Source organism: Epinephelus moara, chromosome 6 (genome assembly GCF_006386435.1).
Source record: "Epinephelus moara isolate mb chromosome 6, YSFRI_EMoa_1.0, whole genome shotgun sequence".
Classification (NCBI taxonomy): domain Eukaryota; kingdom Metazoa; phylum Chordata; class Actinopteri; order Perciformes; family Serranidae; genus Epinephelus; species Epinephelus moara.
Genome location: NC_065511.1, coordinates 39397414 through 39415503, shown reverse-complemented (window position 1 = coordinate 39415503; position 18090 = coordinate 39397414). Strand labels below are relative to the sequence as shown.

Below are 18090 nucleotides of genomic sequence, written 5' to 3'. Positions count from 1 at the left end.
TGTATTTTTGGAATCTTGCAAAAGTAGCGCCAGATTAAATTAAATAAATAGGAATACATAAAAAGTTGCTGATCCCTGATCTTCTTGATACTCAAAATGAGCCTTATCTACATCTTTCAAGATCAAAGGCAAGTCTTCAGTCTGTAAATCATCAATAAACAACAGCACCTGCCATGATAAGATGTGCACATAAATATCTCTGTGTGGTCCACATCAAATCATATTCATCAACACAACAGAAACAGCAGCTCCTCGTCTTCTTCTGGATCCATTCTGAAAGTCAAGGTATGTGTTTGTAGTTGAATAATGATGCTTTTAAATTCACAGTTTGGAGGTTAAAGGTTAAAACTACAAACAGGTAGTTTATTATTTTCCACCAGTTATTCTTCTTCTAACAGTTATTTTATTTTGATGCAGTTTGGATATCTAACTTCTAGATCAAAGATTGTTGTAGGTCTGGGATAAATTTCATACACTAATAATGATGACAGTGTTTATTCCTTCAGAGTAATTCTGTCATTGACTCTGTTGTCTGTCTCAACCAGAACAATGAAACACAGCTCAGTTCTGTTTTCGCTGCTCCTTCTGGGGACGTGCTCGGCTCACACCTATCGTGAGTATGACCTGGCTCTATCTGTGATATCTATAAAATATTAAAGTCCCCTTCCACTTCAAAATATGTCCTGCTTATTGTATCTCACTTGGATGTTTGAGCTTCACTGTGCAGTGTGATGTATGTGCAGTGTTTAACACCGAGGACTGTTTTCACATTCATCTGCCGAAGAAGAAAAAAATCTCAGCTTGTAAGACGTGCATGTTTGAGGTGATTTTGTGACATCATTTTTTATGAAAAACCCTTTTTATTCTTTTGATCAGTGGAACCTTACGGACTAAAGGAATATGAGTAACTTACGGGATAACTGAGGAATGGACACATATTCTGACTGTATGACAGCTTCAGAGGAGTCACCACTTGTTTTTTCTTCATGCCCGTACATCTGAATGACTTGCGGTTTTCTCTGGTGCGCATGGTTTCAGAAAAATGAACTGATTCACAGTAACAATGTGTAGCATCTTCATATTAACAAAAGTTTAAACATTTTTATTTGTATATGATATCTGAACAGCTAACTAATGTTGTCTTAAATGGGAGGTCAAGAATCTGATTTTATTCATCCAAAGAACTTCTGTAAAAATGAACTGCTTGGCAACCAGACCAGGCCTCTAATTGAGATAGGCATTTATTTGTCAAAATGTATAGCTACACCCAGCTGGTAAAAGAGACTGAGTGTTTAATCGGAACTAGGTTTTTAAGTAGAGTTTTGCGAATTAATGTTAACGGTCTCAGTTTAAGCATGTCCTTAAAGTAATAAGACAGTCACAGTTCTTCTTCAAAACTACCTGGTTTAGTTTAGGAAACACCACATGGTCTGGCATTAAATATGTATTTTTGTCAGTACGTAACGTGACCAATGTGAAGTCACATGTGTTGCATAAGACACGTTACATATGTGCTAGCATAGCATAGTACACATACTAGCATACCAGGCTACCTGTCTCCTGGGTTAAAGTCCACTGTTTGTTTGACCCATTCACCAGCCCTTCCGCCCACTTCTAGAGACTTTGTCAATATTTGTACGACATTATACAGACTTAGTCGCTTTTATGCTACACCACGTCACTTCCTTCTCTGCTCCTGTAATAATTACTATGGCCACTAGAGGGCGCCACCTTAAAATAAATGTAAGGGTTCATTAAAGCTTAATGTTAGCTATGGAGAGGGAGACAGACAGAGCCTTCCGTCCCTACTCTGCGTTCATTTTGTCTGTATTTGTGAACATTTTCTGAAAGCTTAGGGGTACAGTTGAAGCAGAGTAGTATCACTAGAGATTGTGGAGGCAGTGCAGCGTAGTTCAAGCTAGATATGACCTTAGGAAACGATGAACAAATTTGAATAATGGTGTAACGGAACAAATATTTAATACATAACAATATATGGTAATATAGTGAAAATACTGATAAGAATTCTCCATCCACATGTCGGTGAGTATTTAATGGCATTTTTTGTGTATTTCAACTTTCTCATTCACAGAAAATGTGGCCTTGCGTGGAAAAGCGACCCAGTCAGACCGGGTTACCATACATGGAGCTGCCTACAATGCTATTGATGGAAACCGTGAATCTGACTTCGGGGCTGGATCATGCACCCACACCAAGGAACAGGCCAACCCCTGGTGGAGAGTGGACCTGCTGGAGTCCTACATCATCACCACCATTGTTGTCACCAACAGAGGAGACTGCTGTGCAGAGAGGCTCGACGGGGCAGAGATTCACATCGGCAACTCTTTACAAGACAACGGTGCTGCAAACCCAGTGTGAGTGAACGTAATGACTTCTTAAACACGTGGTTTGCCTCAGGAAACTTTAGCCATTCAGGCTGCTTTCAGACCTAGAGTCGTCTCCTTTGGTCTGAATCAGGGACTACTTTTGTCACTAAGTTGTATAATTGCCTAGAGTTGGTTCGTGTTCTCACGGCAGCATTTACAAGTGGACCAGATCAAATGCCTTGTGCGAGAAAGCTGCTCTTGATTGGTCAGAATTTCCATGTGGGAAAAATCCAGGAAGTAAAGCAAACGTTGAAGAAGAGTACACTTGCAAGATAAATGTGACACTTTCTAATGTCACAATGGAGGGACAACTACGCAGGTTGATTTTAGCGCTGCTCGTCGTGGACTATATTGCTGTCATTGTTAATTTTGAGTGTTGGTATTATTTTATTAATTCTTACTGCTATATACCTTTTAATGAGCCTACTGCAGTTATAAACATATTCATGCACTGCTCTCTCACTGTCTTTCAGGGCTGGTGTAATTCCTCATATTCCAGCAGGCAGGTCTTTAAAAATGACCTTTACCAGACTTGTGGAGGGACGTTATGTGACTGTGGTTCTACCTGGTTTAAGAAGGGTCCTTACACTCTGTGAAGTGGAAGTCTACGGGTACCGTGCTCCAACTGGTGAGAGCTAAATATGTGGGTGAAGCCACACAAGATGTGATTTTCTAGGTGATGCACCAGACCAGAGTTTGCACTGCATTTATTTGAGTGAAGAAAACAGGCAAAAAAACATGCACGTTGTTACTTTGTTTTGAAAAAAATGAATGAAAAGTTAAAATTTTCACATTTGTCTTCCATACTATGGAGACTTACATAAAACAAAGTTCACGCATTTCCTACTGCTAGCTGCTGGTGCATCCTTTACGTTTTTCAGTGCTGATCAAAATAAACAACAGGCATCTTCACAACTTTCCATGACCTCTCATTCTTTTACTTCAGTTTCTTCTTAAGAAAACAGTTGTGAAATTCAGTCTCAACACATTCACAGATTGGGACCTCTTTGTTCTGTAGAGAGCATCAAACAAAACTAAATATCAGTGCTGATGTTGGTAAATGTGTTCTGTCTGCAGGAGAGAATCTGGCGATCTACGGAAAAGCCACACAGTCGTCAGTGTTTCCGCATGGGATTGCGTATAATGCCATAGATGGGAATCGTGCCACCTATTGGAACCAGGGTTCTTGTACTTACACGAACCAAGACTTCAACCCCTGGTGGCGAGTCGACCTGGGCAAAACCCACAAAGTGTTTTCTGTTAACATCACCAACTACAGAGATTCTAGCTTACAACTTGTTGGAGCTGAGATCAGAGTTGGAGATTCTCTTGCAGACAACGGCAACAGCAATCCCAGGTAGTTTAATGTGAATTCATTAAAATACTACAACGACTAAAAGTTTGTGATTATTGGATATCTATCATTGGGTTGTTAATGCTTATTATAACTAAGCAGTAACTTATTCACTAAAATACTACCTTTAAAACTCAAAATGAAAATGAGACATCCTTTTCAGAGTACTTATTTAACTGATCACTCAACGAGTTTACAAAGTATTTTCTCTTTCTATTAGGTGTGCTGTGATCTCAAGAATCCCTCCAGCTTTCACTGAAGGCTTCCAGTGCAACGGGATGGACGGTCGCTACGTTAACATCGTCATTCCTGGAAGAGCCGAGTTCTTGAGCCTGTGTGAGGTGGAGGTGTACGGCTCCAGGCTGGATTAGGTCCGAGGAGGTTTAAAAATTCTAACAATGACATTACACTACATTGCAGATGTTCAGCTGATGAGCATCAGCCTCTCCGGGATTGTAGCAATTAACTCTGATTTAGCCAACTCCTGTAAATCCTGCACAACTTAGCAATTAGTCCATTCATTTTCTGTTAACTTCTGCTCAGCACCCCTGAAGCTCACCCTGAGCTGAACCCTTTCCTGCAGCGCAGGAGGACAATTTTAACATATTTCATAGTGAGGATACTCATTATTTCAAACGCATGACAAAATTTACCAGACGACTTAAGATCATTTGGCACAAACTGTATTAAGTAACTGTTAGAGCTTTGTGACTTTACAAACTATAAAGTGTCACAACCCCTGCTGAGCTGTTGTTGGCACACCAGGCTTTCCCTCACCTGACGGTGAAGGTGCAGGGCACATGGTGGTCTCACTCCCATCAGATGCCAACACTACAGCAGTGTCTGCCTCATCTGTAGTGTTAGTTCATCCTTGTTACTGGTGTTCAAGCATAAAATGAGGTCAGAGATGTGTGTTTAATACAGTGTTCATCCTGTAGTCTGTATTTCATGATGACATTCCTCCATCACCTGTAGTGTGGAAAAAAGGAGCACCTTCCTGTTGCTGTTGTAGACCAATCTCGCGTTTCAAGGGTTGTTTGAATTCCCATTATATTCCCATCTCAGTGAACAGCTCTCTGGCTGTGTTGAGCTCTCGGCACTGCCTCATCGTTTCCACTGAAAAATTCTTGACAGTCTCTCTATTTTGAAATTTACAGAAGCGAAAAAGAACCTCTCTGTGTTGGTTTGGTTTCAGTGGTGCCGGAGACCGATCCAGGCTGAGCTCCAACCAGAGCATGTGAGCAGAAGGATTTTGTGTTGAGCGAGGAGCGGCTATTTTTTTAAAAAGGTGGAGCGGAGCCTTATCTCTCGCTCCAATTTCGCTCCGGTCGCTCATGCCCCACCCAGAATGCATCTTTGCACCTGCGCACACCCACACTATTTTCTTTCAAAACTATGGAGTTTACTGTGTACTTCAGAAAAGAAACTGAGAAGAGAAGCAGCGGTACCTTGGAGAACGGTCCCTAACTGCGGGGAGAGGCGAGAGGGCTTCCCCGGGGGTCAGCCGCTTAACCTGGTCCATCTTCTCTACACTTTGACTTATTTCCACCCTGCCAACAGCGGTACCGTGTAGAACGGTCCCTAACTGTGGGGAGAGGGGAGAGGGCTTCCCCAGAGAATCTACCAAGCTCATGTTTTATTTGTGAATAGAAGATTACAGGTTAGGGTAGTACGACGCAAAGTGACAGGTCTGCAAGCGAGGAGTGGAAATTTTCACCCGCTCCGCTCACATGCTCTGACTCCAACCACTTTGGTAACACGTCATGAACAAAATCCAGCAGTAGTCAAGTACACTCGGCACCTTTTCGGATACCAAACACACGCAAACTCCTCCTCCTCTTACAATTCTCCAAATTATCGATCTTCGTCTCCAAGTATGTTAGTTGTTTGCAGTCAAAGCCTCCGAGGGATCATGACACACTGCCTTCCCCTAAATAAAATAAAGAGCCAGTTTTAAAAATAAAAAGTATTGTATTGGTATCGATATTGGTGATTCTGGCCCTGAATTATCGCCAGCCTGGTCTTATTCAATAGTGGTTGAATACTGCGGCTTTGTCAGTGATTTGGTGTCAAGCCACCTTTCACAGCGCTATAATACGCTGCCCGGTGGCGTCAGTTTGTAACGCAGCCAAACACAACCTTTCATGGTGCTATGGTATGATGCTGGTCGGTCAGACGGCAGTGGTAGTGGCGGTATGATATGTCACTGGACAGCATCAGCTTGAAATGCTGCCAGTAACAACGTAATATAAGGAGCTGAAAAGTCCCTATAAGGCAGATAGAAGTGGTAGTGGATGGATCCAACAAACCCCGGACTGTAATCTGGGAGATCAGTGTTCCCTTCCTGTATGAATGCAGAACCAAACCATGATGTTTTTTTTCTAAACTTAAACATGTGTTTTTGGTGACATCCTGGCGTTGGTAGAGTTGTACCGGAGCGTCAACAGCAGATGCAGGAGGATATCTGGCATGTGACATGTAGACGTGAACATCCACTGACAAAGCGGCGATATGTGACGACTAGAGATGAGAATGTGTTGGTATCACCCACCCCAACAGAATGTGTTCCTGCAGCTATGGTAACATCTTATTTCATTGTAGAGCTGCATGAGACTACTGCTGCAGGAGTGTGAGCTCCACACCTGGGACAGAGTCACAGTGACAGGGCTAACTGTTAGCTAACGGCTAATGTTACCACACAGGTTTAATAACAGAGTCAAGCTGTTTCTGTGTCAGTGTGAGTTTTTCGGTCTGTTTAATGGCTCGGTGTTGGATGCTTGCCGCTGCTGCTGTGTTAGCTGACACTAACCGGGCAGAGAGAGCAGAAGGAGAGCGGCTCATGTAGACGGTCCTTCAGTGCTGCCTCAAACAGCAACAACAGATAACTGTAATCTGACTGGCCAAATGTTATGAATACTGACTAACAGGTTAACGTTTGTTTATTCTACATTTCATGCGTATTTAAATTCTCATTTATAAAAAATGTGGCATTGTGTAAAAAAGCGCACCATCAGACCATAAAGGGGACATGTTGCTAATTCAGCTGATACATTGCGATCAATCATTTTTCATGTAGTTATATTCATCCATGTCAATCGTCATCAGTGTGCAGAGAACAAACATGTTCAGCACTTCAGTTATATTTCAAACTATTACAGACCTTTTCTCTCCTCCTCTGTCTCATGTGGTTTCACTCATTGTTTGTTTGCCTTTTCAACATCAACATAATTAACCTAACCCTTACCAATTTTGCTCGCTCCACTTATGTTCCCTACTCTGCATTGTCTATGTAGCTGCTTATATTTTGCTGTTTTGCCTCTGATAATTGTTTCTGTTTTTATTTTGTATTGTGATGTGTTTTTATTGCATAGTGTCAGGCCAGTTCTAACTGTAACACACAATGTTATTTTTAATTCCTGTCCTGTGTAAATAAAATAAAATAAAATTGAAAATGAAAACAAAATGCATTTTGGAAACAAGTCCTTTGGTTTGATGAAATTAGAAAAGAACTTTGAGGTATGTTTGGAGAAAAAAGGGTGCAGATTTTCATAAAGAGAACACCTGTCCAGCTGTTAAACACGGGGGTGGATGGATGATGCTTTGGGCTTGTGCTGCAGCCAGAGGAACGGGGAACATTTCACAGGTAGAGGGAAGAATGGATTCAGTTAAATTCCAGCAAATTCTGGAAGCAAACATCACAGCATCTGTAAAAAAGCTAAAGATGAAGAGAGGATGGCTTCTACAACAGGACAATGATCCGTAACATACCTTCAAATCCACAATGAACCACCTCAAAAGGCACAAGCTGAAGGTTTTGCCACAGCACTCACAATCTGTGATAGAGCTCAAAGAGCAGTGTATGAAGACGGCCCAATAATCTCACAGAGCTACATGTAGAAGCCTTTTGCAGAATGAATGGGTGAAAATCCCCCAAACAAGAAGTGAAAGACTCTGAGCTGGATACAAAAAGTGTTTGGAAGCTGTGATACTGAGTATTGACCATGCAGGGTGGACAAACTTTTGCTTCAGGCTCTTTTACTTTGTTGTTATTTTGGAACGGTAAAAGATTGAAATTAAAAAGTCATCTTAAAATATTGAACATCTTTAATTACAGAGCAGTTCATCTGCTACTTAACTTAACTACTCACAGTAAAGAAATTTCGACCAGGGTGCCCAAACTTTTACACGCCGCTGTATATGGTCCACCTGGCAGCGTGTCAGCAACATCATTATCTCTATTTTTACTGTTATATCTCTGTGTTTATCTGACCAGGAAGAACAACTGTATTCATTTGAGAGTTGACAGTAAATACGAGGTCACACGTGGCACATTTTTCAAAACAAAAGGAGCCTATAAAAGGAAAACACATGATGAACGTTCATGTCATAATGTAACCTGGAGATATTTCTGTGTTACTGTTATTTACTCAACAATAAAAGAATGTAGCATTTACTGTACTGTTCATGTGTGTGTGACGGTCAAGATGGCGCCATCCTGTGGCGACATTGGTGTTGACAGCTTGTTCGGCTGTGAACAGATTTAGATTTTGCACATATAGACAGCATGGCTCTCTTATATGTCAGCTGATAGTAGACTGCTCCTGGATGCAGAGTTTGTATAGCACCTTTCTGGTTTTTCAACACTTAAAAAGTTTTGACACTATACAGCCACATTCACCCATTCACACACTGTTGGCTGAGGCTAATATTACAATACTGAGAATGCAAGGTTCACGCGTTATCTAATCAAACCAGGAAGTTGGCAACAGAGCAACATTGATATTCTCTATTTTTATTGTTTTATCTCTGTGTTTGTCTGACTAGGAAGTACAATTGTATTTATCTGGGAATTGACAGTAAATAATGAGGACATGTGTGGCACATCTCTCAAAACAAACGGCAGCCTATAAAAGCAAAACAAATCATAAATGTAACCAGAGTAAACGAGTTTTAACTCAATACTGAGCTTTATAAAATGACTCGCATTCTGCAGCAATTCAAGGTTTTACCAAGATGATTTATATCAGACAAAATAAAAGACACAAAATTAAGAAAAAAAAAAATGTCATGAAAATTAACTTGATGCCCAAAATCAGCCTGGTGTACATACAAGGGAAGAAAAAGACAGTTACCTGTGGTGAATCATCAATAAACAACAGCATGTGTGATGATAAGATGTGCACATCGATATAACAGTGTGAAAACCCTTATGAAAATTGGGGATTTTCCAAAAAACGTTGAATTAATTTACTTACAATTGAATTATTGTTAGTATAATTAATTGTCTACATGCCTAAACACATTGAGTTGCTGCTATGATGCTGATTAGCTATTTGCATTAACAAGCAGTTGAACAGGTGTACCTAATAAAGTGGTCAGTACATGTGGTTTAAGCTGCATTACCAACTATAAAAAAACAGGCACTGCTGTTGGTTTATTGTGTGGAAATTGTTTTGAGTTAATTTAAAGTTGTAATTTTGTTTGAGAGTATGATAATATACACACTGGTACACCACAGTATCAGCTGACATGATCAGGGCCTCAAGGTGAGTCCTTTTCATAAATATGATCCAACGGAGTGTTCACTAAATGGAGTTTTACTCGTCACTAAATTAAAAACAGGTTGCACCACACAAACAACTTCTTATAAAGAGATCAGCTGTTACTTAATATTTACAGTAACTATCAGGTGTTACTGTTGTTAGCTCGCTAGTATCTGACCTTTCGAGAGTGAAGACTGAAAGACAAAATGTGGAATCAGACGACTCATTTTCTAAACAGTCACGGTCACACCAGAATTCAAACTGAATTCATCTGAACAAGGAAAACGTATGTATCTAATCTAAATGTCTTAACTCTGACATACAACACAGTGAAACTGGTTTATTTTGAAAATGAATGAAAATCTAAAAGCGATTCATAGGTGATATGTTTTGGTCTCAGATGGTTTCGCTCTTCATTGTTTGTTTGTCTTTTCAACATCAATATAACACGCCTGAGAATGCAAAGTTCACACATTATCTAATCAAACCAGGAAGTTGAGCCTTATATGATCCAGCTGGCAGCAAATCTGCAACATTAATGCTCTCTTATTTTACTGTTTTATCTTTGTGTTTATCTGAACAGGAAGTTCAACTGTATTTATTCGGGAATTGACAGTAACAGTGCACGTGATACACGTGGCACATTTTTCAAAACAAATGACAGCCTATTAAAAAAAACAAAAAAACAATTTAAAGTTTAAATATGTATATATATATATATATACATATTTAAACACATACACACGCTCACCTGTTCAACTGCTTGTTAACACAAATAGCTATTCAGCCAATCACATGGCAGCAACTCAATGCATTTAGTCATGTAGACATGATGAAGACGACCTGCTGAAGTTCAAACTGAGCAACACAATGATGAAGAAAGGTGATTTAAGTGACTTTGAACTTGGCATGGTTTTTGGTATTTACTGGGATTTTCAGCACAACCATCTCTAGGGTTTACAGAGGATGGTCCCAAAAAGAGCAAATATCCAGTGAGCCAAAATGCCTTGTTGATGCCAGAGGTCAGAGGAGAATGGCCAGACTGGTTCAAGATGATAGAAAGGCAACAGGAAGTCAAATAAGCACTGGTTCCAACCAAGGTGTGCAGAAGACCATCTCTGAAGCAACAACACCTTGTCCAACCTTGAAGCAGATGGGCTACAGCAGCAGAAGACCACACCAGGTGCCACTCCTGTCAGCTAACAACAGGAAACTGAGGCTACAATTCACACGGGTTTTCTCACCAAAACTGGACAATAGAAGATTGGAAAAACCACATTCAGATGGAAGCATGGATCCATCCTGCCTTGTATCAACGCTTCAGGCTGCTGCTGGTGGTGTAATGGTGTGGGGGAGATTTTCTTAGTACCAACTGAGCATGGTTTAAACACCACAGCCTACCTGAGTATTGTTGCTGACCGTGTCCATCCCTTTATGACCACAGTGTACCCATCTTCTGATGGCTACTTCCAGCAGGATAACGCACCATGTCACAAAGCTCACATCATCTCAAACATGACAATGAGTTCACTGTACTCCAATGGCCTCCACAGTCACCAGATCTCAGTCCAATAGAGCACCTTTGGGATGTGGTGGAACGGGAGATTCTCATCATGGATGTGCAGCCGACAAATCTGCAGCAACTGTGTGATGTCATCATGTCAATATGGACCAAAATCTCTAAGGAATGTTTGACACCAAGAATTAAAAAGGGGGTCTAACCTGGTACTAGCAAGGTGTACCTAATAAAGACAATAAGCACCAGACATCTTGATCTACTAACAAGGACAAAGACAATTCATCTGTGGTAAATCATCAGTAAACAACAGCATGTGCAATGATAAGATGTGCACATAAATATCCTTTTTCTTTGAAGCCTTTTAACTTCTTTAAGCTATAATAGAGGGCAGCACGGTGGTGTGGTGGTTAGCACTGTCGCCTCACAGCAAGAGGGTTGCGGGTTCGATCCCGGGTGTGGGAGCCCTTCTGTGTGGAGTTTGCATGTTCTCCCCGTGTCAGCGTGGGTTCTCTCCAGGCACTCCAGCTTCCTCCCACAGTCCAAAGACAGATTGGGGACTCGGTTAACTGGTGACTCTAAATTGTCCGTAGGTGTGAATGTGAGTGTGAATGGTTGTCTGTCTCTATGTGTCAGCCCTGTGATAGTCTGGCGACCTGTCCAGGGTGTACCCTGCCTCTCGCCCGATGTCAGCTGGGATAGGCTCCAGCCCCCCCGCGACCCTCAAGAGGATGAAGCGGTTAGAAGATGAATGAATGAATGAATGAAGCTATAATAGATTTTACTGCATATTTACTGTTACTGCTACGGCTGTTTGCATTCTGCATTAAGTTTTAGCTCAAGTTTATTCAATACACACTTCAACATCATAAAAAGTTGTTGATCCCTGATCTAACAGCTGAAATCAGCCTTATCTACTAACAAGGACAAAGACAATTCACGTGTGGTAAATCATCAACAAACAGCAGCACGTGCCATGATAAGATGTGCACATAAATATCTCTGTGTGGTCCACATCAAATCATATTCATCAACACAACAGAAACAGCAGCTCCTCGTCTTCTTCTGGATTAATTCTGAAAGTCAAGGTATGTGTTTGTAGTTGAATAATGATGCTTTTAAATACACAGTTTGGAGGTTATTTAATTTTTGTCTGCTCACTGTGCACTGACAGTTAAAACTAGTTTATTATTTTCCACCAGTTATTCTTCTTCTAACAGTTATTTTATTTTGATGCAGTTTGGATATCTAACTTCTAGATCAAAGATTGTTGTAGGTCTGGGAAAAATTTCATACACTAATAATGATGACAGTGTTTATTCCTTCAGTGTAATTCTGTCATTGACTCTGTTGTCTGTCTCAACCAGAACAATGAAACACAGCTCAATTCCGTTTTTGCTGCTCCTTCTGGGGACGTGCTCGGCTCACACCTATCGTGAGTATGACCTGGCTCTGTCTGTGATATCTTTGTTATAAAACATATTTGAAAAAAACATTGTGCTTATTGTTAGCACATCCATAAAACAAGCTAAATGTTAGAGTCAAGTCATTGAGTAATTTTGCAATTCACAATAATAATAGCTGATAATTCCTTTTAATAATCAATACATTATCCGACTCAGACTCAGTTTGGTGTCATCTGCATAGCTGTGATAGGAAAAACCATCTAAGTGAATAACAGAGTTTAAATGACTTGGTGTAGAGAAAAAAGAAGAGGGGTACCAGAACCAAACCTTGAGGTACCCCAGCACTGAGGTTACAGATCAACACATTCTCACCTGTCACATACTGACGTTTGGTCATGGACTTTCCATGTCCACATACGGCGTGAAAGGTACTCTGGGTGTGTTGGTTGTTGATGTTCTGGGATGCTGTGTCAAGTTCTGCCTGTTACATCTATTGTCTTCCTTTAAAATACACTTCTGTTTTCACAGGAAATTTAATGTTTACAAACCATCTTTTTTACCTCAAACAACTAACGCATGTGATTGGGTTTAGGCAACAAAAACATGTATTTTGGTTTAGGCAACAAAAGCACATGGTTGGGCTAAGGCAACAAAAGCATGTGGTTAGGTTTAGGCAACAAAAATATGTAGTTAGGTTTAGACAACAAAAACAAGTGGTTACGTTTCAGTAAAAAGAATAGGGTTTGGGTTTATAATCTTACGGAATACGAACACCGCTCTCCCTGGGGAGAGTCGGTAGTTGTTAGATCCATCCACCATCCTCCCATCCACCCTGCTTGGACTTTCACCGCTTTAACTTTGATTCTTGTCCCGTTACATTTCCCCCTGACGCCGCCACGCTCCATTAAACTATAACGGCAACTGGCCGTGTATCATACCGACGTTAAAGGATGGCTTCTTTCGTCAGTGTCTGACGCCACAAGTCACTGCTCAACCGCCGCATTCCAACGACTTCAGAATGCCACCGGGTTGTACAGATTCTCTCCAGGTTACCCTGTGAGTGCGGTTGTTGCGTACGCTCAAATGTTTTAGAAAGATAAATGAAGAAGAGAGACAGGTCTGTAATTCTTTACATCAGAAGGGCGGAGTGTGTATCTTTTAAAAGAGGTTTGATAATTTACACACATTTTTCTATCGTATATTTTAATATGTATTTCAATTGTCTCATTTACAGAAAATGTGGCCTTGCGTGGAAAAGCGACCCAGTCAGACCGCACATTGCACGCATTTGGTGCTGCCTACAATGCTATTGATGGAAACCGTAACCCTATCTACGAGGCTGGATCATGCACCCTCACTGATAATCAGACCAACCCCTGGTGGAGAGTGGACCTGCTGGAGTCCTACATTGTCACCTCCATCGTCATCTCCAACAGAGGAGACTGCTGTGCAGAGAGGCTCAACGGGGCAGAGATTCACATCGGCAACTCTTTACAAGACGACGGTGCTGCAAACCCAGTGTGAGTGAACGAAATGACCTAATAAACTGGCTAAAGGGTTTCCCCAGGAAAATTGTTTAGCAGACGTAAGCCACCAAGATCCTGATACTGCGTCTAATCTTCTTCTTTGAAGGTTTAATGTTGTATTTCATAAAAGGGTGTTAGTTTTTACAATTAAAGTGGAGGTGGTCCTTCCTTCAGGAAATGTGGCCCACCTCCAGGTCATCATAAGGTAGCTAAAATTTAGGAGCACTTTTTGCCTTTTTTTGGGGGGTAAATTGGGGCAAACATTGTGACAGTTTTAACGTTGTCGACAAAAACTATGACGAAAATTTATCATCAACTACCTTTTTTTCCTTGATGAATAAAAAAGACGATGACGAGCTAAATAAAGTAATAATAAAATCCGAGGATAACAGCTAGCCGTATTTTTCCATACACTTGAAGTGCATGGAACCCACATTTTGAAAATGTAATAAAACTCCGCTTATGCATTTCAAAAACGTCAGAACGGCTTGTCCGTCGTAACTGACCACGGTGAGAATTTATGCTATAAAAGTGGAGTAAATTATGTCTTTTCTTTTTTTTTTTTTAAAAAAAAGAAGATATTTTTGGGGGCATCTTTAAGCCTTCAATCGATAGGACAGACTAGTGTGAAGGGGAGAGAGAGAGGGGATGACATGCAGCAAAGGGCCACAGGCTGGAGTCGAACCCGGGCCACTGCGGCAACAGCCTTGTACATGGGGCGCCTGCTCTACCACTAAGTCACCAACGCCCCAAATTATGTCTGTTCAAGTCAGTTTTGTGTGCTGCAGCTTCAGGGCACTTGGATTACGACGGACGAGCCGTGCTGGCGTTTTTGAAATGCATTAGTGGAGTTTTATTACATTTTCAAAATGTGGGTTCCATGCACTTAAAGTGTAGCTGTTATACTCCCTGATACCCTGAATGAGTTTTGTGGATTAAAAAACTACACTGGACTTCTTGTTGGCATATGCCTGTTCATTTCCTGAAACATAAAGTTCAACTGCAATCAAATAACTGTTTCAGTTGCATATGTTTTTAATTTGATGACTAAGCTGTGTTCACACTATGAGCGACATAACAACAGTGTGACCTGCCACATAATCGTCTTCTAAAGTTTGAATTTGTTAAAAAAAATCTTTGTTTTTGATCAATTTCTGAGCTCCATTTTAACATCACATTTCACCGCCCATTACTGTACGTCCCTGTGAAAACTGCAATGCACATAAAGTTAGCATAGTGTCCGCTAACTAAATAAATAACACAACAGCTACAGACAAACACATGATTGGCCGATGCTTCACCGTGACATTTGCGTGATGAAAAAAGTTGAGGACAGCTCAACTTTGATTTGTAGCACGTCACGCCTGTCCACAGCGTCAGTGTTCTTACTTCCTATTGCTTAACACCATCTCTTCTTCTGTTTCAGGGCTGCAGTAATTAATCACATCCCAGTTGGCAGGTCTTTAAAAATTACCTTTACCAGGCTTGTGGAGGGACGTTATGTGACCGTGTTTCTGCCTGGTTTAAGAAAGATCCTTTCACTCTGCGAGGTGGAAGTCTACGGATATCGTGCTCCAACTGGTGAGAACTGAATCTGTGGGTGAAGCCACACAGTGTGTGATTTTCTCAGTGATGCACCAGACCAACTGTGCATTCCAATACCCATACTACCATACTATATAGTATGCCAGAAAATGATTAAGTATGTCCTTCATGCGATGCCATTGGGCCCCAAAATACTTTTCCTATAGATTTACATCGGGAAAGAGACGTCTGTGAATCAGTGGACACAGTTTTTTTAAAGATCACAAATGGGATTTGATCCATTTGGTCTGATAACATTTTGAAAGTCTAGAGGAGCTGCACAATTAAATCATATTATCCTCATTCAAGTTAGCAGAGCGCTAGACTCATAAGTCAGTCTTTAGACGTTTTGCTTAACTAAAGACTGATGTCTTTCTCCTTGATTTTGTGTTTAGATGGGCGGATACAATTTCAGAGTTAAAAAAAACTCCCTATGTTGCAGAACCAATAGTAAATCCGCAGGGCGGTCCTTCAGTGGCTCGCTGAACTCTTGTGCTTGTAAACATAGTCCGACAAGAAACACGTGTAGCGGTACAAAATGGCTTTTGTCCTGCGTTAAAAGTTTTAAACAAAGTCGCTGTAACTCCTTCATTTCCACAATCTTGTGGACTGAGCACACGTTTGATAAAACGGAGTTAAATCTCTCGACATTCATTTTCAAGCTCCTTGCGGACGAGAAAAGGGGGAGCGCACATTTCCAGGAGGGCGTGTCCTTTTCAAAAATGCATGAGGCGTTGCTTTGTTGCCGGCTGTTTTCTCTGATGTGTTAAACACACTTTAGAAAGGAGTGTCCCCAGACTATCAGAAGGCGGAGATCTCTGATTGTCTGGTGGTGAGACTAGCGGAGCACTAAACAGGAAGTTAGCCGCTTAGCCATGAGCACCATGGTAGAGAAGACCTGGGTAATTTCATGCTGTGGAAATCAAGCTTTTTTGGCTTCATGCACCACTGTGCAACTTCCACTGGAATGAACGTGGCCCCGCCTCTAAGGTTGTATCCAGTTCTCTTTGTACATCCATGGAAATTTGGGCTTCACTTTTTGTACAGTGGGGGTTAAGTGAGACATGTTTGTCCATGGAGTCTGGAGGCATCCTCTCTTACTGCAGTTTCTTCTTAAGGAAAGGGCAACAGTGTGCAAATAGTTTTAATTTCAGTCTCAACACATTCACAGATTGGGGCCTCTTTGTTTTGCAGAGAGCATCAAGGAAACCATATATCAGTGCTGATGTTTTTAACTGTGTTCTGTCTGCAGGAGATAATCTGGCGCTCTACGGAAAAGCCTCACAGTCATCACTGCATTCTATCGGCATTGCAAATAATGCTATAGATGGGAATCGTAACACCCTCTGGAGCCAGGCTTCCTGCAGTCACACAGGCAACGACTTAAACCCCTGGTGGCGAGTGGACCTGGGCAAAACCCACAAAGTGTTTACTGTTAACATCACCAATTACAGAGATGCTGGCAGGCAACTTGAAGGAGCTGAGATCCGAATTGGAGATTCTCCTGAAAACAATGGCAACAACAATCCCAGGTAGTTTAATGTGAATTCATTAACATACTACTGCAGCTAAGAGTTTGTGATTATTGGTTATCTGCTTTTGGAACAAAGCAATTACCCTTATTATAATGAGCAGTAACTTATATTTATCAAAACAGTACAGTATGAATTCAACTGATCACTCAACGACTTGACAAACGATTTTCTCTTTCTGCTAGGTGCACTGTGATCTCAAGGGTCCCTCCAGGTTTCACAGAAACCTTCCACTGTGACGGGATGGACGGTCGCTACGTTAACATCGTCATTCCTGGAAGAACCAACCACTTGATCCTGTGTGAGGTGGAGGTGTACGGCTCCAGACTGGATTAGGTATCCCTTTAAATCTACACCTCAGTTTCAATAAAAAACATTATAATCTTTAGATAAATAATCTCAGGACATTTTGTGTAAGACAACCTTGGTTTTAGCTTGGTGTACCTAATAAACTGGCAACTGGGCGGTAGCTATTTTTTCATACTGTCATACCTTTTTGACATTTGGCATTTAACCTACAGTGACACCCTCCTGAGACCAGAGCTTTAGTTATTTAGCTATGTAGTATAAGAAGGACCTGACAAGCATAGAAATTAAGCATCCTCTTTGAACAGGAAGTGGCTTTTGATAAACAAAAACAAAACAAAAACAAAGGAACAAAAAAAAAAACCTTGTCCACTTTAGTTTTGGGATTGGCTGCAGACTGACTTGGCAGAGATGTGTGTTGTGTTCTTGCTACCACTACAAGGCACAGAAAAGTGTCCACAGACGAGGACAACAGATTTAACAAACCCAAAATGTAATGTCCTCGTGAGGACGCAGGGTCGCAGGAGGTTGTTGTGATTATATTTGTATGACATTTTGTCTGAACTTTGTACTTTTGTATTTGTTTGAATCATATTTTATTTTGTAAAGCTGTTGAGTTTTTTTTTTTTTTTTTACCTAAGTGAAGATTTGATTTCTAATAATCACCTTTTTTTGTACTGTCACACCCTGCAGATGAATATTATGTCACATTGCTGAAATAAATCAAAACTATATAAAAAACAGCCTGTAGTACCTTTGCATTCATTTCACATGGAACAGTTTGTAACATGTATGACCTGCTGTTGACCTTTTTTTTTTTTTTTTTTTTAAATTTCAGGAGAGTCAGACTCGTTGTTTCCCCCAGCTTCCAGTCTTGCTTAGCTAGATATCCAAGCTGCAGCCTCATACTTACAGGGTCGTACACATGCTGCATTC

The 18090-nt window shown here is 40.9% G+C and overlaps 1 protein-coding gene across 2 annotated transcripts; it reads left to right on the top strand.

Moving 5' to 3' along the window:
- The first annotated feature begins 236 nt into the window (after positions 1–236).
- LOC126392513 (fucolectin-4-like) lies at positions 237–17879 on the top strand. Of its 2 annotated transcripts, none has more exons than XM_050047940.1 (6): positions 237–285; positions 546–613; positions 2093–2375; positions 2861–3015; positions 3465–3744; positions 3962–7111. In XM_050047940.1, exons 2-6 carry the CDS (start codon positions 550–552, stop codon positions 4110–4112), a joined length of 933 nt encoding a protein of 310 aa, XP_049903897.1. In that variant the 5' UTR covers positions 237–285; positions 546–549; the 3' UTR covers positions 4113–7111. The 2 variants fall into 2 exon arrangements, with proteins under 2 accessions (XP_049903897.1, XP_049903896.1); XM_050047939.1 differs by lacking the exons at positions 546–613; positions 2093–2375; positions 2861–3015; positions 3465–3744; positions 3962–7111 and adding exons at positions 12168–12235; positions 13441–13726; positions 15159–15313; positions 16569–16848; positions 17034–17879 and having other exon boundaries at positions 249–285.
- The last annotated feature ends 211 nt before the right edge of the window (positions 17880–18090 follow it).